We start from the raw sequence: 21,217 nt of genomic DNA, 5'->3' as shown, positions 1-21,217 counted from the left end.
GTATTTAATTGACCGCTAGTTTCTAAGAACTCTGGTAATAAATGCTACCCTTAAAAACTAATGCACCTCTACCCCGATATAACGCGACCCAATATAACACGAATTTGGATATAACGCGGTAAAGCAGTGCTCCGGGGCGGAGGGACTGTGCGCTCTGGTTGGATCAATGCAAGTTCGATATAACATGGTTTCACCTATAACACGGTACGATTTTTTGGCTCCGAAGGACAATGTTATATCGGGGTAGAGGTGTAATAGGTAACTGATGTAATTCTTGGTAACTTGGGTTTACTACATTCTTGGAATTATTTTATTTGGCGTTGTTATTTTGTTTTTGTTATTCACTTGTTTACTGCAGTTAACTCACTGGTACTCATAACTATGCCCATTATTATCTGTCAGTATCATCTTGTCAAAACACAATTCTCAACTCAAAAGAATTAAGTAGAATAAACTACGGATACTAACAACTGCAATAAATGATTACTTTGCTAAACCTTTAAAGTTATTTGCTAAAATGAGGAAATATGTCTGGGAAATAACTTCACTATGATTAAACTAAATTCAAATGGTTTGTATCTGAAAGGTGACCGGCAAGAGTCAGTATCTACTGGGCGGTATGATCTAACCAAAGTTTTACACACCTCAGTTAATGCTGCTTGCTGTTTTGCCTAACACCATTGTATGCAGATATAAATGTACACTTTGCAATAATCTGTTGCTTTTGCCTTTCACTCTTTGAAAAATTAGACTGTAAAATATTGACTATGGCAACTGCTTTTAAATAAGACCCACTGCATTGTCTTACACAAAGAAAGCAATCATGATATCCAGTCTATTGCCTGCATTGTTAAGCTAGAATATATTATGGGAATGAATTTAAAAAAAAAAAAAAAGTGTCTTGGGAAGATTGTGAGAGGAGACAAACATTTCAGCTATATTTGCTTGTCTATGAAAGCTTATGCTTTTTGTGCTTTTGTTTCTTTTAATATACTTGTTTGTTTCTGAGCATTTTCTGCATTTCTTGTATGTTAAATTATCACAAAAGTCTACCTGAGGGAATAAATCTGAACAAAGGATACTTATAAACATATACCCTGTCCAAATTAATGTACAGGAAGAGATGGGGTGTATTTTGAAAATGTTAATGAATATCTTAATCTCTCTTCCATCTAAATTTTTAAATTTTAATGTGAATGAATTTTCTACACATCACTGGCATCACAAGTCTCCTGTACGCTCTGTGCTTCTAGTTGTTTGGTCTTTGAAACTTGACATGTATCACAATGTTCACCATATTTACAAGAAGTATTAAAAATGCAATTTGCATTGCTTACCATTAACGCCACTCCTTTGATCTAGGAACGAAGAGCTCTAGAAAGACGGATATCTGAAATGGAAGAGGAACTCAAAGTAAGTGTGTCACGCCATTTGTGACTAATTCTGTAAAAGTGTGCATTGGTTATTAACATTATTTGTAAGGTGGAAGTTTTCCAGCTGTTGGCAATCTCACTGGAGAATAGGCAAATACATCATTTCCCTGAGTTTCCAACACAACAGGATCTCTTGTGCAGTAATCTGCAATTCCATTGCTTTTCTGTTTGCAAAGGCTATAATAGCAAAGGGTGGGTTTTTTTTTTTTAATATATTTATTTTCTTTAAAGAAATTGGCTGAGATTTACAAGTTTAGGGTGGTGACCAGGGAGAAAAGTCAAACGTTTCTATGGTAGTCTTTTTTTTATTTTAACTTAAACCAAGGGGAAAAGTGAATCACTTTTAGAGGCTGAGATGGTATTGTATGGTTTTCACTAACTTCTTACAGTAGTGCGAAACAGAGGATTGGCCTATGCAATTTTTTTTTTTAAATATGACTTTAACCTTGTAGTTTGAGTTAATTTCTGTGATGTGTTTCCTTAAGTCATGATATGGTTGCATGCACAGTTTTTCTCCCTCCAAAGTTTACCCAGTTTAGGTCCTGAGTGATATGATTTGAGCTAAATAAGGTTAATCCAGGGAGTTGACCGTATATACATTTTTCATTATATCCATGGACAAAACTCCAGAAGTGAGCCAACCAAACTGATGATAAAATTAAATTATACCAAGGAAGCAGTTGGAATGTGGTGAACTAGAAAACATCTTTGGATGCCATAGTTTTAGAGAGACACCACCAGTCTATTGACAGCCAGTATTCGCTATTCTGTTGCTAAAGGGTTTCTTCTAAATCACATTTTTGAGTTCTCTCTGCTGCTCTGCAACAGCACTTACTTCCAGATACTGTTCTTTTAAATGTATACATGAGTTCTTGCTGACATAATGGATGATGAGAAGCAGAGAAGTATACAAAAGACAACCATGTTGTTTTAGCTGCATTAGATTTAGAGCCAAGTAACTGTGCCTTAATGGAGGACAAAATAATATTTGGGACAGAAAGCAAACTACAGCATGGGAAAAAATTATCATTCTTCTAATGATATATTACCAGTTTTACAAAGTTCTTTATTTGCAGCCACACATTAATGTTTTTAATTAGAAGATTAACTCTCATCCTATTGTTTGCTGTAGTGTCACGTAAGTGTCATGTAGTGTTAAGCACATGATTATCTGCAGATTGCTGAATAGGAAATTTAGTCCATGTAATTAGAATTTTAAGTAAAGAATTCCAGGAATAACTCTCATTGTTAATGCATCCTGAATTGTTCTGGAAAGCTGTGACTAATCACTGGCTGTTCTTAGATTACATTTCAAGAATGTGCCACTTTTTGATCCTTTCCTTTCACAGCTAGTTATCTGCTTTTAACATGACTGTCTTTTTTGATTTAAGTTTTCTTTCAGTTCTTCTCGTCTGTGGTTTTTTTAAACATACTATACTTGGTTTTCTCTTGTTTTCACTCCTGTTTCTTTATGATTCCTGCAGATTCAATCTTTGAGACATTTAAATGAGCGACTGCTGGCTGAGAATAGGGCCTTGACCAGAGTGGTTACAAAGCTCTCAGGGTCCTGTAGGCAACTACGTTCTGTGGACTTGTAATTTCTTCTTTCTTCATTTTTTCTCCTTTGAGTAGCTTGGCAGGTGTTGAATTTTAGCTAGTGCTTTGGCAGCACTTGACTATTAATGCTTGTGTGTCCGAAGATTTACTTATTGCTTGATTACAGAAGTTTGGCTTATGCATGATGTCCAGTGTCCCAGCTACTGTTCCTTATTACAGACACATTGGTAGGATTTGATATCATCCTTACTAGCATCATATCTTCTCATTTTGCATTCAAAGACGAATCAGAGGACAGTTCAAGAAATAGGTCTGTCTTGGCTTGTACAAGATTTTTGATTGTAGTTTATAGGTTATGTAAAGTTGTGGTGCCCCAAAAGGCATGGCTATTCACAGGACTTGAACTAGCATTAGGTTTCCTATGTTTTGACTTTTGTACAAGATGCAGAGTTTGAAAATTGACTGATCTCAAGATTTCCAATATATTTCCAAGATTTCCTCTCTCCACTATAGTTAACTTTTATAAGACTGACCCAAATCAAAATTGTACTAGTGAATATCTGAATAATGATTTCAGGATTATGGACTTGATTGTTTGCATCAGCTATTCTAGTTTTTACATTCCAGTATGTAGAGTTTTGGTATGCAAAAAAGTCCTCTTTTCTTCAAGAATATATTTGAATTTCAAGCCTTATTATGTATTTGTTCAAATACTTTGTTTAGTTCAGGTCTGGCTCAGTTGTGCTAATATTCTTTTTATCAAACCAGATTTAGAATAGGCTTGAAAATCTGTAACTGTAAACCAAAGGAAATCTGAGTGTTGATTTGAAGATTACACATGTTATACCTGTGTGAAATCCAATTACAGGGGACATCTCTGAAAAATCCATTTGGTGGCTACCTTTGAGAAAACAAAATATGACCCATTCCCCTGCCCCTTCTCCACATGCCAAATCTTTCAGCCCACTAGCCCTTTGTCCTTGATAGAAAAATTGTGCACGGCTGAAGCTCTGAGCCCTGTGGATCTGGGCCAGATGAAAATATCTTTAAAAATAGAATTTTTTTTATGGATAATGGCTCTCACACCATCATCATTTTTATACACACACACACACACTCACTCTCTCTCTCTCTCTCTCTCTCTCTCTCTGTCCCAGAGGAGAGAAGAGGGACGTATGCGTTGTTTTTTTTATTCTGCCTACATGCCTCAGGCCTCAGAATTTTCCATTGGGAGGTTGGGGTAGGAGGCCACACATGCTCATGAGCACGGTCTGTTGAAACCTTTGTTTATGCAAAACTGTTAATCATTTGTGGGTTTGGTTTTGTAAAAATCTGGGTTTGGCTACTAAAAGACGTGCTTCGTGACTATTGAATGACATTTTGCATCAACTAGACCTATGCAAAATTACCCACAATAATATAACAAGACATAAATAGTGCATGTTATGGTCTTGCTTATTTAAGAGACCACAGAAAGATGCTCTTGTTTTTCAGGGAGAAGTAAACTGGAATTGAAGCTTTACATATATAGTTAAGGGTTAACTAAAGGCTCGGCTACACTAGAGAATTTTGGCACTTACACCACCTATTCAAGGACCTGAAATGCTAGTGAACAGTTTGGGGGCAGATCCTCAGCTGGTGTAACTTGTCAGAGCTTCATTACTTATACCAGCTGAGGATCTGCCCCTTTGTATTGGGTACGTGGACACGCCGCCAGAACTTCTAAATCCAGTAAGATTGCACTAGCTGCAAGCAAATGTTGGTCGGTTGTTCTGCTTCTGCTGGTTCACGTTGAACCATTTTAGCATACATAAGGAGCACAGAGTTGCAGCTAATCTATTTCAGTTTGTCCTCCCAGATCAATCCCATAATACCCATATCTACTACTGCAGTAATCGAGAATACTGATGCTGTCAACTCCCCCGTTCAGTATTTGGCTGATATATTCTCTACCCATTACTCCTTCCTCCCTTGAGTAGTAATGCACAAATAGCTTCATCAGAATAAAAACTACTAAGGACAGTTTTTGGCAACTATGTAACTGCATACCAAATAGACTGTATTTAGATAAAGCCCTATGTTTGAACAGTGTTTTTTTCATCTGGATGGAAATTCACTAGGGGGGGAAAAAGCTAAAGCTCGTGTGTGCTCACATACATAACTGTAGCTCCCTCATTAAGGAGTGAGTTGGCACAGGACTGTGGAGCTGGAGGCACATCTCCCACACACCAAAGATTTATACAGAAAATAAAAAAATAACCATTTGTGAAAACAGACCAAGCTCCCCCCCGCCCCATACACACACCAGTAACACTCAGCTCTCTAGGGTACTTATCTCCTTCAGGTGCACTAGTGCCTTCTGGTCAGCCTGCCATACCACACTCCCCTGAATTTGCCTTGAGGACTGACTAGTATATTTGGGAACATGGCGGAATTGACTAAGCCTCATGGATAGGTCAGAGAGACGTTCTCACTCCACACCTGAGCTTGCATTTTTCTGCTCTCTAGATCCTAAAGAGAAAACTGTTTAGCTTCAAAACAAGAATCCAGCAAAAACAATACTATGTTAAACAAAATAATTTTATTTTTACAAATATACGAAGAATAAAACCAAGTCTCTTACCTCCGCAAGCACAGACACTGAGGGCACTGAGGTTCCATAGGATTCTGGGTCTAGAAGCCCAGAGCAAACTGAACAGCAGAAAAGGTAGGAGTATGGTAGTCTTTGGCCATTTCATGTATATTTCACTGTACACTAGTCCCCAGATAGGACAAACACCAGCACAAACCATATTACATGGTGCAGAGATATGTCCATACACGTAATACATACACCACAGTAAACTAGAGATAATATTGCATTAAAAAAAGAGACATTAAGAGTTAACGTTGCAAAGTCAAGTGCTCAAAAGCCCCTGCCTCGTTCCATGAAGTTTTATCTTCTCCTTTGTTCAGTGGTCAGCCCCATGCCTGATTTAACGCATACTATTCAAACCCTGATCTGAAGATAGAATTATTAATATCCTCGTGGGTGTTTCTATGGTTCTCTGACCATAGCATGAGAGTGCTTCACAAACATTAATCACACCCCTGAGATGAGGGGTATTCTCCCCATTTTACAGCTGGGGAACTGAAGCTCAGAGAGATTAAGGTCAGAATAGTAAAGTACCTGCTAATTTTGGGTGCCCAAGTGGAGAGAGAGAGGGCTTGATTTTTCAAAGTCCATAGCATTTTTTAGCTGTTTATATGATCGAAGCTCAGCTCCCATTGACTTCAGTTGCAGCTGTGAGTGCTGAGCGCTTCTGACATCAGACCCCACGGTCAAAAATTTGGACCCCCAGAAAATGAGGCACACACAATTAGTGGGCATCTGTGAAAAGTCTGGTTTTAAGTGTGCTTAGCTTCAGACAGGAACGCTGTGGCAGAGGCAAGGATAGATTCTAGTTCTCTAGGTGGCATTCAAGTTCCTTAATCATGATGAGACCATCTTTCCTCTTCCTGCAATGTCCTGCTACACTCACCACGCACCTTCACTTTTCTGCAAATGAGACACCATAACTCACTACACAGCCGTGATTCATTCCCTGGGCAGGTCTGTCCTGTGCACTGAAGAGACGGGTATTATGGGGGCGGGGAATGTGATCATGTAGTCAGTCTGTATCATAATACGTATACACTGGGGGAGAGGGGAGAATTACATTGTGTGGGCAGCCTAACTTTTGAATGCTTGATTTTGCGGCCTTAATGTTCTTCTAACATATGGGGTTGTTGTGTGTGCACTTCGCTAACTTTTTTTAAACAAACAAAAAAAATCATGTTGGAATTGTGTTGAATGGGTCATCAGCAGGGTTTGGACGTTTAGATCCAAAGCACAGAGCTCTGATGCTTGAGGTAACTGTTTGCAGAAATAGGCTGTTATCTTTCGTGTTGGGTGAGGACACACAGTTTGCCAAGTGTTTTCACAGAGATTTTCTGACAGCAGGTGAATGTGGAGAGTAATTTCTGTAGGGGAGTGTTCTCTGTAATGGTTATAGATCCTTGTGATCCTAGCCCATCCTCCCTCTCTGATCCTGTCCAACTATCATCCCAGCTCCTGCCCCCCTCCCTCTCTCTGCCTGTCCACCCTCCCTCCCCCGTCCATTGGTTCCTAACTCTCTGTGCCTATGCATTTCCCAGCCTTCCAGGTAACCTTAATTCTGGCATTTTCTAACTTTTGAATGTTTGACTTTGCAACCTTAATGTTCTTTTAATGTAGCTTTCTTGGGTGTATGTACACTCTGCTACTTGGGATGGGTGCTCCAAAGCATAGGTTGAAGGTAGTGCTATAGGTAGACATGCTGAAGCATTTTATGTTGAACAGGCTGGGTATTACGGAAAGCTGGAACCAATGCAGGAACAAACAGAACTAGAAATGCTTAGCTTTAATATTAAATCTTGATGAAATAATGCAGCCTGCTAGTGTAGATGGGCCTCTTGAATAGTAAGAATCAATTGATCACAAACATCGGTTGTGCACTTGTAAGGAATTAAAACCTTTAAAACAATTTAATCAACATTTACTTTGCACAAAAGCACCTAGAGCAGGATGAGGCCATTTTTTCCAGCTACTGAGTTTTACTGCATCCAGTGCTAGCAAAGGAGAACTTATATTCCATAGCCTAATTGTTTCATGCCAGAAGGCCAAGTGCTCTAAACCAGTAGGGTTACCAGACGTCAGTTTTTCCCAGACATGTCCGGCTTTTTGGTAATCAAATCCCCAACCGGGGGGAATTGCCAAAAAGCCGAACATGTCCAGGAAAATACCGGCCGGGCACTTCCCTCCCGCGGCTGCTGTGCTCCTCCCCTGACTCTTCGGCTCTGTTTAAAGCCGAGCTGCCCAAGCCCTACTGGCTTCGGGCAGCCCCCTTGCCTCCTGACTCTGAGCCGCCAACCAGGCACTTCCCCTCCCAGGCTCCGGGGGCTACCCAAAGCCGGTAGCGCTCGGGCAGCTCGGCACTTACAGAGCCCAGGAGTTCAGGGAGCACAGCAGCCGCCGGAGCCCGGGAGGGGAAGTGCCCAGCCGGGGGCGCAGGGTCCGGAGGCATGGGGGCTGCCCGAAGCCCGAGCGCTACCGGCTTCACGGTTTGCCGGGCAGCCTCCAGACCCTGCGCCCACGGCTGGGCGCTTCCCCTCCCGGGCTCCAGCTGTGCTGGGGAAGTGCCGGCCGGGGGCGCAGGGTCTGGGGGCTGCCCAGCAAACCGTGAAGCCGGTAGCACTCGGGCAGCCCTTTTCGCGTGGCTGGGAGGGAGGAGGGGGAGTTAGGGCGGGGACTTTGGGGAAGGGGCGGAGTTGGGGTGGGGAAGGGGCGGGGCCAGGGCCTGTGGAGTGTCCTCATTTTTTATTTTTTAAATAAAACCAGTTTATTACTGAAAGAACTAAAACAAGTTCTATGAATAAGGGTTCTATTTCTGATGACTGCCTTGTCTAGTTTTTTGCCTTTGTTTTAGGTTATACCAGCAAAATAACCATTGTGCTTCCATTTTTTGATAGATGCTACCAGACTTGAAGGCAGACAACCAGAGGCTAAAAGATGAAAATGGGGCCTTGATCAGAGTTATAAGCAAACTTTCCAAATAAAAAGGTTTACTACAGCAGCAAAACGGTATTGCACATATCTAGTAACTCCAGTGGACCATGATGTGGCAGTCACTGGAAGCTTGGGAAGATTCCTTGGAGACTGTCATTTTCAGATATCCTGCCAAATGCCCTCTTACCTGTGTTCTTTTTATCAGGATCATTGTTTCATGTTAAAGTGCAGCTGCTGAGAAGATAAAATGACTGAGAAATCTTGTTTACAGCTACAGCAAATAAGGAAAGTGTTCAAGGCCAGATATGCCTCAGATATTTAACCAGTAAAGCCTTAGTTGTACATAAACACTTTTTGCATCAACAAAAGCTTTCAGCTCTCACAGAAGACAGTTACTCATGTTGTGCCACAGTTCATAGTTTTTCTATACTCAGTTTTTTCTTTACATCTACGTTTGGATTTGTGTTTTCCCTTTTAATTATTCATGTACCAGTTTTTTTTCTTGTACAGTGTTTTCACGGCTTTATCATTTGCAGAGACCACACAACCCTTTAAAATACATCTTTGTGTTGCTAACTAGAATTGTATTGTCCAACCACCTGGAACAGAAATGTTTGGTGGAACATTTGCTTTCACTGTTTGTGCAATATGCATTTATTTCCTATACACGATGCTTTAAAGTCAGTTGAAACTAGAATTATTTTACAAGTCCTGTTTTCTGCCTTTATTGGTCACTTTAAAAAAAAAAAAAAAAGTTTGTAGTGAAACGTGTTAGATCCTGTAATCTTCACATTCATTTTAGCAGGTACTGAGTGATGCTGTATATATAAATGTGTACTGTTTTGATTTTCAGACCACCACGTGGCATGCTTGAATATCTTCCCTATTGCAAATGTCTGCTAATGCAAATTAGGCTACTCCAGAATAGTGTGTTTAACAAAGTTCATTGATTTTTATGGTATAATGAATTTACACATTGTACATTGTACGGAGCCCTATCTTGACAAAAGGTTTGAACTATAAAATACTTTTATTACCTTCTTCCTCCCATTTTTTCATTTGATAGTGTTCACCATAATAAAAGTTACATAAATATAACTGCTTCACTACATTTCACATACCTGTATTTATCTGAGTGCTGTCCAAAACTGTTGTGCTAGCCAAAGTAAAGTTACTAAATCATTTGAAAAACCTAACCCATTACACTCACAATGTTTATATGCACTGTTATTGCCATGTGAAAAGGCATCTGAGTTGATACCACCATCATGTTCAGACCATTTTATACATTTCAGAGGCCTTTTTTTAAAAAAGTACTTAAGTGAAGATTGCTTTTGTTAGAAACAAACAGCTTTTATATTTTCACTAAACTATACAAGATGACATCTTATTGGCACATAGACTATTGCCTAATACCACTGAACAGTTCAGCCATTAAAATAAATTGTACATTGTAAAGCTTGTAGTAGCTATTGTATTCTTGGTTATTGTATACTATATTAAATGTGAATTTGTACCCCTTCATTTAAAAAGGTCATTGTGTTCTACTGCCTACTTCTTGGGGAGGGGTTTTGTTTAATTGGGGTGGGGAGGGTTTTTTGTGTGTGTTTTGTTTTTTTGTTTTATTTTTGTTTTGTTTTGGTTTTTTGGTAAGGGGAACATGTTCTTTCTGTTTGGTTTTTTGAAGATGTAAGGTTATGCTCTTACTACCAAGCTCAGGATTCTTGATTTTAAAGGTACAAGGATAGTTTTTGAGATATCTTGTTATAATTGATCTGTATGAGAGATGGGTCTGAATATAGGGAACCACCATTGTCTTACGCTAACGTAAAAGGCAGAGAATTGATCAGTTTGAATGGATGCAACATGTTCAGTTCTCTTATGAGACACTTAGGCATATTCTGGATTATATTTGGTAAAGTTTGGGTGCCTGTGAATGAGTAAATACGTGTTTCTAATATTTTAGTGTTTTATATTTAGGTTATTTATTCTTTATCTAAAAACCGAACGGCTACTGTGCTATATTGATTTTATTGGTAGTACTGAGCAGACCTTGTATCTGCATGAAACTAGTTGCAAAACCCACTCTTTTGGAAAAAATGTATTTTGACATATACAAATAAAATGAATAAAAACTATTTTAAATGTGTGAAAGTTTTACTGAGGATATTTTAAACCATGTTATGAGTTTGATATTTAAATTATTCAGTGGGCATTTTTTCATTCATTGCTTTACTTGGATGCAAAGTTCAAGTGCTTTTCAAAGATTGTAATCAAATTGTGATTATTTGCACATCCTTGTACATGCACATATGTAAATGCACCAGTAAAAATGCCTATTTATGCAATCTGTAACAACTTGGACAAATGTTTATATATTTTACATAAACCTGTCTGTATGCAGAACTTAATTGAGAACCAGTTTTTTGTGCTATTACCACAGTAAAATACAACCCTGAATCTATTAGAGCAGCTGATGAATTGAATTGATTATTCTGTAGCACCAATTCATTTCCCCATAAATGTTTTGCTAACTAAACTTTACTGGAGATAGACAAACCCCCAAAGCTGAACTTGAACCAGAACACCACATCCCAGCCTGCAAATGACAGAACTTAGAACAGAATTCTGCTTTGGAGGTCTGCTTGCTCATTTGGCTCAAAACAGTAACTTGTATTTTCAATGGACGTGTTCCAGGGTGGGGAGAGAGCTGTGCCAGAGTTAATAGTGAACATGCATGGAAACAGCTGGTGCTTGAGATTTAAAGCAGCGCAGGAGTAGGGCAGCACATACAATCCACGGCACCAATTCATGTGGCCATAACACCCGGCAAGGACGGAACCAGAGTCTTAGAAGGAGTGACCATGTATGAGGATACAGACTAGATAAATAACACACAATTGGAGGGAATTGAGGGGCCAGGAGGGAGGTCTGGGCTTGTAAGAGACTGGGTGTCAGTTTCTTGATTCAATCCCTGACTCTTGCGTTTGGCTGGAGGACTGCAAGTTGGAACTCTTGGATTCTAGTTTCCTTCCCCAAACAACCCTTTGTGCTTTTCCCCAATCCCCACCATGCACACACCATGCAGCCTTCTGCCACTTCCTCCCCGTACCCAAAAAAGACTGAGGTAAGTTTTCAGCTAACCACCATTCGTTTTCCCTTCTGTCTTTGCGCACCCTTCTCTTCTGTTTCCATTTCTTTCACCTACATCAAATCAAAAAATCATCCATTCCTATCTCACTGAGGGCTTCTCTCCATTGACATTGTCTGAGCTGCATACTTCCCTGCAAAACTCCGCTTTGTGCTCTAGAGTGTAAAGCAGATCCGTTCTATCCACATTGCAGACCTAGCTGGGTCGTCTTATTCCCTATTCCACCTCATTGTGCAGCAGCTGCTTTTTAAAGAAAAGGGACACGAACATGTTTGGATCAAAGCAAAGCAAATGTACCCGTATTTGGAGACAAGGGGTAAGCATTTATTTGTTTTCAGTTTATAAATTGGAGAAGTATTTGGGTCAAATCACCACTTTAAACATGGGGAGGGGGATCAATTGACCCCTGCATTCATATGTCTGTGAACAGAGGATACCGACCTTCGGGTATGTCTACCTTTCAAGCTGGAGATGTAAATTCTAGCTTGAGACATACTGTGCTGTGCTCCCTCTGGTTGAGATAGTGTGCTAAAAAGTGTAGCTGCAGGAGGAGCTAGTTGCCCTGCATATGATCCTGTCTGAGACCCACAGGTATGTACTTGGTGGGAAGGCCTTGCTCCGCCCCAGCTACTCTGCTTTTAGCACACTAGCTCACTCAGGGCTAGCAAGGGTGTCTCCCCTCAAGCAGGAATTCCAAATGTAAATCCACTCATCCCAGTCTCTCTTTGGGTGTAAGGAAGGAGAGTGCCAACTGCGTGGGATCTTCCTTTTTACTTTGTTCCTACAGAAGTCTTCTGCATGTCTACTACAGGAATCTGGCTCCACCAAATGGGAGAGCTGCTGTCTCTATCATAGCCTTGATCAGGAGGCTTTCATTCAATAGAGAGGACACTACTTAATTTCCAACAGGGTCAGCATAATCATACATAGGAAATCTCCACAGTGTTGTGAGAGGAATGAAATGGCAGGGAGCAGCTGTCACACCATCTTAGAAGTTGAGAATCTTGATAGAGAGGCTTCTGGCAGTGTTCTCAGATCTGCTAGGCCAGTATGCTAAACCCCTATGCCTGTTCTGTATAGGGAGAGGCAGCAAACCCATCTATCAGAACTAGAAGCAGTTCAAATGTGGAGTTCCCTGCCCCGTATTGTGTGTCCTTGGCCTAAGGTTAGTAATGGCATACATTTTATCTTGTTGATTTTGTCATACTTAGCTGACACTTTGGTCTGATGAAGGATGAGGTTATTCACTTCTGAATGAAAAGGGGAGAGCCACTTTAAAAGGTACCTACATTTTTACTGGATTGAATAATTTCCCTCTCTTTCAGTTGGGGCTTCTACATACATGACTTCATGATGCAGCATGAAGATAGTAAACTTGGTTCTTTTATTACCTGTTTATCCACTTGCAAAACCAGAAGTTATGCAACAATTTTAATTTCAAATTATCTCTCTTTGAAGTTAAGTAGGAAAGTCAGCTTTTCTGTTGCACCAAACTAAAGATGCGATTCACTGTTGGACCAGATGTAAGTACCCAGCCACTACAAAACTGAATGTGTTGTTATGGAATGTTGTATAAGGCTGGGACTCCACTAAATAGGGTGGGACCAATACTCTAAGAACATAAGGTCTGCAACTGCCTTTTTGGGGTTTCTTCTCATCAGTACATAATACTACTTGAGAGACATGAATGTTACTTCCAGAACATCTAGCAATACTTCCTTTGTGTGTGCCTTAAGAAAAAGACATTCTTCAGTTCTAAGTTAAATTATACTGAAAAATTCTATAAAACTTTTCTATAATTTTTATAACTCAGTAGAATACTCCTGCTATTTTTTAAAAAATTCTGTAAGAATTACCTTGTTTTTTAAAAAAACTAAATGAAGTGAAATTCTGTAGAACTCTTAGTTACATCTGACATTTATCAGACATTTTCATATGAGAATACCTAGACTACTTTTGGGGGGACAGGGATGACATTCACCTATTTTAAGTATCAGAGGGGTAGCTGTGTTAGTCTGGATCTGTAAAAGCAGCAAAGAGTCCTGTGGCACCTTTTAGACTAACAGACGTATTGGAGCATGAGCTTTCGTGGGTGAATACCCACTTCTTTGGATGCATGCACTATCTTAAGTAGTTTGGGGGTTTTTTTTAAGAAGGGGGGATGCTCACATATACTGAGTTTTAACACCTAGTTTGAGAGAGATTCTGTTCACCTTAAGTCAAAAACCACAGATAGCAGGGGAAAGTATTATTGTTAAGCACTAGAATTGGCCAGGAAACAGATTTTTTTTGTTCCATAATAGAGTTTTTGGAAGAAAAACTTTTTCCATATCTGAACAAGGCCAAAAACTCAATTTTTCATGGAATTTAAATCCTGCAATATTTCATTTTAAAACACCAAAACTAGCTCCTGTGGTTCTTTTGTCTTTGCTAACTGGCCAGTTTGATCAGTTTCATAGCTGTAGTTCAGTAGTGGGCAGTCATGAAACTGATCAGCATTGTGTCAATTTCAGTCAGCAGCTTCTTGGCCTTTCAGTGTTGTTGGTTTCTGGGCAGCCCCACCATGCTGCCTGCTTTAGAGTCAGGAACCTTAGGGCTACCTGACCCCAGCAACTGCCAAACTCTCAGGGGAGCTAGCTCCCAGGCTGTGGAAGTCAGGCAGTCCATGGAGCCAACTGGCATAAGAGTCTGGAAGGCCTGGGGTCCCCACTCCAAGGCAGTCCTTCAGCTGGGCAGTCAAATTGATAGGAAACCAGGCGGGTTTCAAAATCTTCTAATGTTCTGTTGGAAGATTCGTCAAAATCTACCTGTTTCCACAAAACATCTTGGTTTTGATGAATGGGCACTTTCTAATGCAAAAATGTTTTGCTGGAAAATTTCCAGTCAGCTTTATTAAGCAGATGTCTTTCGCATTTGTCTTGCTTGCTTGAGCAGTAGCTGGTATTTGGTAGCAAATAGCTGCAGCTGTATCCTGCTCAAAATTAGACTGATTTCTGTTTTAGTTTAGAGTATCATGTACAGCAGCCCCAAAGGTGCATACATGATAGGATTTAAAAACATTCCTAATGAATCACTTACACACACAAACAAAACTGCTGCCATGCTGATTAAATCCTGTGCTATTCTTGCTTATGTCAGCGCCTCCCCTTTTTGCTGCTATTACTGATTACGTACTTTCCGTATCTAATCTTCGGAACAAAAGAGAAAACTATGATTTGAGGGTTTTTTAAGTGCGGTCACCTGTTGGATGTCTAAAGTTTCTATCTATGGATAATTATAGCAGGGACCAGAGCCTCACATTCCAACTTTGTAATTATTTCAATCCTCCTTACTTAGCTGGCCCTTACACTTTTGTCTTGCTAGCTTAGTGAAGCTTATCAAGAAGAGTTAGGCAAGGCAGCACAATCCATCTCCCAAAGCATTGCGTCCCTGTGTTAAATGCCAGCGAGCTAGGCAAACACAAACTTGCACTGTTTGTTTTTGCTAAAAAATAATTAATTTGAAAAAACACCCTGGAAACACAGTGAGAAAGGGGTGAGGAGGCAGAAGAGAAGCAGTTTCTTTCCTGGGAAGCCAAGTGTCAAACTATTTCTCACTTAGTCTTAAATACGCTTTATTCTGCACTTAAAATATACTGCAGCCATAACATTAGACAATCGCTGTGCCTGTTTATTCCTTCAAATATTAAATAACTCTGCAAAATAAGTGTTTAATAGAGAAAAGCATCTTCCCCTTCATAATATTTAGTAAACAGAAACTTTAGACATCTAACAGGTGACAGCACTTCAAACAAACTCTAAACCAAGGGTTCTCACACTGAAGGTTGTGACCCCTGAGGAGGTTGTGAGGTTATTAGAGGGGGGTCACCAGCGGTCAGCCTCCACCCCTAAATACTGCTTCTCCTCCAGCATTTACAATAGTGTTAATATATATAAAAAAAAAAGTATTTTTAATTTATGGGGGAGGGGGTGTCGCACTCAAACTTGCTGTGAGAAAGGAGTCAGCAATGCAGAAGTTTGAGAACTACTGCCCTAAACCAACTGTTCTTTCCTCATCTAACGGATACATACTTTCCATATCTAATCAGTAATAGGAGAAAAATGGAGAGCTCTAGGTCCCCTGAAAATTAAAAGATCTGTCACCTATATTTTATTAAATTAGAAATCGGAAAAGCCAATCCAGTCAGTTCAACTCCATAACACCAATAACCTTTATAATTAGAGCAACAACATCCAAGTTCTCTCATCCTGCCTCGAAGACCTGTTCTCTCCTTACCTCACTCTCCCCATAAAGCTGGGACTTTGCTCACCACCCTGAAGGCCAGTAAATTTGGTCTATTCTGAATTGAGGAAGGGAATGTATCTGAGTGTCAAGCATCCTACACACCGAATACCTCTCCTAAACCAAGCTTAAGTGCCTTGCTGATTCCAACTGCAACAGCATAGCATAGATTGGACAAGCAGACTTTTGGACCAACAGGTTCCAGATCATTATAGTTTGAACAAAACCCCATTGTTTCTACCAGGAAACCAAGAGGCAGTCACTGTGAATTATGGAGCCCTGGTGATGTGATTTCAGTAAGATATCTTGGTGGCCTGCTGCATTCTGTACCAGCTTCATTGTCTTAATGGATTTTAATTATAGAACCATATCGAGTGCATTACAGTAGCCTCATCTTAGAGTGAAAAAGGGCATGGATGATGTCTGTGGAAATGGACTGAGAAGGCTGTAGTTTTCTGGCCACAATTGGATTGGAGAAGGATTTTTATAATTGAAATCAACATTACTGACTAATCAAAGTCTGAATCTCACACCCAAACACTGTCTGCCTATGTATCATATGGAGCTTCAGCTAGTCAAAAATGGTAACTTACCCTACAACATAGGAGTATTTTCTAACTTTCTTTGAAAATTTGATCTTTAATAGCCTCTGAACATCTGTTTTCAAGAGCTGTGACTCCATAACTGGGCTCCTTGGTAAGATTAAAGTCTCTCTACTTTTCTAATATCAGAGATGATTAATTTCTGATTGTCAACATATCATGCACTTGAGACAGAATTTGAAATAGACAAAGCAGTGAAGTTCATTGTTTGGTTCCTTCTTGGCTGACAAGTCCATTCATTAATTCAAGCAAGGAGCTTTTTTCTGACAGCTATTTGACTTTACCTTTCCATTTCTTGGAAGAATGAGTGGATGGTATAAATTTCTTATCTCAGGAATGGACCTGTCAAAAGTAAGAAAGGGACCGACCCTCAACTCTGATAATCAAAATAACCCCCCTCCCCCCCGCAGCATCCTACAACTTAGACCCCACACTTTAAAAATGCTGATGGGATGACTTTTGCATCTCTGTATTAAGTTTACCCAATTGTAGACCTTTCCTCTAAGCCAGTCATTCCTCTCTCCATCATCATTAGTAATCAGACAGACATATTTTAGTCTAGGGCTAGTAAAAATGGGCCAGCAGCTGCGTGCTGGTGGTGATTAGCCCACAGTACAGCAGTAGAACTATTATGAGGGTTATCCTAACTATTTGGATGTGTTTACTTTTTGTCATGGGAGTTGAAGAGTCTTTTTGATGCTCCCACCAGTGATACAAGAGTGTGAGTACCAATCTCAGGGCAGACTGGCAAAACACTGACAGCACAAACCCCAAACTGGTCATGAGTTTTAAACCTAGATTTCACCAACCAACTCCTCAGGCCCATTAACAGCCTTAAATAGAGTCAAAGACATTCCCCTTGGATACACTCACCTGGTGACAACACAAACCAGGCTATCTCTGTGATAAATGTCCCTTAACACCAAGAATCACAGCAATATTCAGATTACTCCTAGTCCCAAAGGACCAGTTACTTACCCCAGGTCAATTGCACTTTAGAGCTCACACCAAGGACAATGCTTGCTGACAATTCTGTAATAAACTATATGAAGATTTAGTAATTAGGAAATGGAAACTAGAGAATTATTTACAATGTTAAAGCAAGCGAATATGGACACATGAATGAATTACAGCCCTAAATTTTAAAAAGTAATAGTGGTTTTGATAATCAGCAAGTTCTATTTGTCCTTTAGGTTTACCCCAAGCTAAGCAGCTTGGGATCTCTTTCTTATGTTTAGGAAACTCCTTGCCCACAGCCCCCTGCAAGCAACAGAGAAGATCCTTCGTTCCTTTTGTGTGAGGTTTTTATCCCCCTCCTGGTATATGCTCTCAGCGGCAAACTCAGATGACGGGAAGAGTCCACTCGCATGATTCATCTTCATATGTAGGAGAGCAGAACAACGATAAAAGTCTTTAAACCTTTTGTTAACAATTTCTCAATCCACAGGTGGGGAGTTTCCAGTTGTAAGAGCCAATGGTAGCCTGACTGGTATCCAGGAGTTTCTTCTTTTGGGAGGGGCATAACCATTTCCATAAAAGAGCAACTCTTCCCACTAATTAATGCCCCTCTCCTGTATGGTGATTCATACGGTCATGAGGCTCACATTATATTCACTCAAATATTACAGTACATTATGTAATACAGATATTACAAGTAAGATTAATGCATGCAGCAACTCACGAGCATCTAATAGTCTAAACACTTCCTTATAACTCTAATACCTATCCTATCACTATTAACCCACAAATGAGCCAGGCAAATTTCAGCTATACATATAAAATGATGGGTTTAAATTAGCTGTTACCACTCAAGAAAGAGATCTTGGAGTCCTTGTGGATAGTTCTCTGAAAACATCCACTCAATGTGTAGCAGCAGTCAAAATAGCTAACAGAATGTTGGGAATCATTAGGAAAGGGATAGATAAGACATAAAATATCCTATTGCCTCTATACAAATCCATGGTATGCCCACATCTGTGCAGATCTAGTCACCTCATCTCAAAAAAGATATATTGGAATTGGAAAAGGTACAGAAAATGGCAACAAAAATTATTAGGGATATGGAACAGCTTCTATAGGAGGAGAGATTAATATAACTGGGACTTTTCAGCTTAGAAAAGAGATGACTAAGGGGGGATATGATAGAGGTCTATAAAATCATGGCTGGTGTGGAGAAAGTAAATAAGGAAGTGTTATTTACTCCTTCTCATAATACAAGAACTAGGGGTCACCAAATGAAATTAATAGGCAGCAGGTTTAAAACAAACAAAAGGAAGTATTTCTTCACACAACGCACAGTCAACCTGTGGAACTCCATGAGCTTTATCATCTGTTCCTGCCCTTTTATTATCCCCCGTCTCCTTTCCTAGATATCCATTTCTAGTTTTTCATTTACTGTCACTCTCCATGCTCTGTGCTCGCTACAAGCCTGCTCAGACGATTGCAGCATGTCTTGAAATATGTCCTCCACCAGTGTGTAGGAGCTGGCCCTCAAGGGCACATCTGAAGAAGCAAAAGAAACAATACACAGAATCAGTATTGTGTGTGCACTCAGTCTTGAATCATAAAAGTTGCATACACTGCTTTCTCACTTTTCCTTGGCAAGCACGCAGCATGGCCAGAGCACTGAACATGGTGAGTTTGTCTGGGGGTGGGGTGGGGGGAAGAAGGTGCAAGATGGGACAAAGGGTCTGGGTGGTTTCAGAAGGGGATCGGTACAAGCGCCTACAGACACTATTCTGAATACTGGCACTGTTTTCCACAGGTGAGGGGTGATTGAAGCTGAAATCACACTACTGAGGATAACCAAAGAGGCAAGGATGCATCTCCTGCATGTGGGCGGCTTCAGACAGGGTCCATATGCTGCTCACCTGTGTGCTGCTTTGGTTCCTGCAGAAGTAGTTGCCGATTGGCCCAGCAAAGTTTCCTACCACAGGAGAAAAGACAAAGCAGCTCTGCCAAGGAACCTTTGGCAGAGTATTGCAGAAAAGTTTCTTAGAGGTTTTTATGGAGAATTCCCAGGAGATCTTGATGTGCATTAACAAATTTTTCTGCAAGGCCCCCACTGCATAGCTGCACAGGGGAATGTGAAGCAGTTGCAAACAGTACCTAGTATTGCTAATTTCAATCCCTTCTCCCAAGTGCACCATGTAACAAAATAAAGGACACGTCTACCTCATATAACCATGCAGTATAAAAGCAAAATGAATACTTACCGGAGCTTCCCTCTTCTGCTTCAGGTGCACCAGAGCCAGATTGGCTAGACCCCTCCAGAATCAAAAAGAGGTTCTGGCTCGCCACACCACTGGACGAGCCTGTCCCAAACCCTCCTCCTCCTTCGTCCTCAGGGTTAACTCCAGTGGCCGCTGCCTCCAGTCCCCCAGAAGTATCCAAGGGGCTCTGGATGGTGGCGGTGGGGTCACCAGTGAGCATGGCATGCAACTCCTTGTAAAAGTGGCATGTTTTCAGTGCCACACCAGAGTGACAGTTGGCCTCTTTTGATTTCTGGTACACCTGCCTCAGCAACTTTATCTTAGCATGGCACTGCTGCGTGTCCCTTTCGTGCCCCTTCTCATCCATGACATGAGCAATCTGCTCTTGGTGTCAAAGTTCCTATGGCTGGATCAGAGCTGCAACTGCACAGCCTCCTCTCCCAACAAATCCAGCAACTCCGGTGTACTCCAGGCAGGAGCACATAAAGGACATCTCTACCTCATGTATGGCTGACTCGCGAATAGCCAAGGCTGAGTTTTACGGTCAGCTAAATCAAGGTACCCATTCTCATAGTGGCCAGTGCAAACAGTATAGAGAGACTGAAATCATAATTGAAAGCATGTCTGGTTGACCCTCGCAATTGGGAAGCAACACTCCATGACAGAGAAAGATGGTGGCAGATTTGCCATGTTGCTGTTAACAGCTTTGAAGCAAGGGGCATTAACATTTTATGTGAAAAACATGAACAGTGCAAAGCAAGGGTACAACAGCCTGCAATGGTCATGGACAATCTCGTCTGTCCCACATGTAACTGTGCCTGCAGTTCTCCCATTGGTCTGACATCACAAATATGTGTTCACCTATAGCATTCACAGGCGCCAACTTTTTTTTTCTCCGGTGGGTGCTCCATCCCTGCCCCAAAGTCCCCACCCTAACTCCGCCCCTCCCTGCCCTTATTGGACCCCTCCCCAAATCTCCACCCCAGACCCACCTCCTCCCCCAAGCGAGCCACATTCCCCCTCCTCCCCCCTCACCGCACGAAACAGCAGTTTCGTGGCACAAGCGCTGGGAGAGAGGGGGGAGAAGCAGGACGCAGTGGTGCGCTCAGGGGAGGAGGCAGAGGTGAGCTGGAGCCGGGGGGGTGGGGGGGGTGAGCTGCCAGTGGGTGCAGAGCACCCATCAATTTTTCCCCGTGGGTTCTCCAGCCCCGGAGCACCCACAGAGTTGGTGCCTATGATAGTATTTGCTGAATCCTTGTACGTCCACACCAATGTGAGACTCCATCATCATTCTATGTAAGCAAATGTTTTAGTTGACACATGTAGTTGACTCCAAATAGGAGAGGAACATGTGCACAAGACAGCTTCTATTAAGATGTGATCTGCATACTGAAGAAGTTTGAGAGAACCCTGGT

General features: G+C 41.0%; 1 protein-coding gene across 8 annotated transcripts in view; it reads left to right on the top strand.

Annotated features, from left to right (window-relative positions):
• PPP1R12A (protein phosphatase 1 regulatory subunit 12A) overlaps window positions 1-10,705 on the top strand; it is a 222,196-nt gene extending 211,491 nt beyond the window's left edge. For 4 of the 8 annotated variants that reach the window (XM_034772126.1, XM_034772117.1, XM_034772066.1 and 1 more), the window contains 3 exons: window positions 1,363-1,413; window positions 2,918-3,027; window positions 8,520-10,705. In XM_034772126.1, coding sequence (XP_034628017.1) covers window positions 1,363-1,413; window positions 2,918-3,027; window positions 8,520-8,535 — 177 coding nt within the window. In that variant the 3' untranslated portion in view covers window positions 8,536-10,705. Of the gene's footprint in view, window positions 1-586; window positions 618-1,362; window positions 1,414-2,917; window positions 3,028-8,519 lie in introns of those variants that run through there. The other 4 variants (XM_034772073.1, XM_034772106.1, XM_034772083.1 and 1 more) reach the window with 3 other exon arrangements.
• Window positions 10,706-21,217: the final 10,512 nt, after the last annotated feature.

The sequence above is a fragment of the Trachemys scripta genome, chromosome 1 (genome assembly GCF_013100865.1).
Source record: "Trachemys scripta elegans isolate TJP31775 chromosome 1, CAS_Tse_1.0, whole genome shotgun sequence".
In the NCBI taxonomy this organism is placed as follows: domain Eukaryota; kingdom Metazoa; phylum Chordata; order Testudines; family Emydidae; genus Trachemys; species Trachemys scripta.
This window is presented reverse-complemented; position numbering and strand designations above follow the sequence as displayed.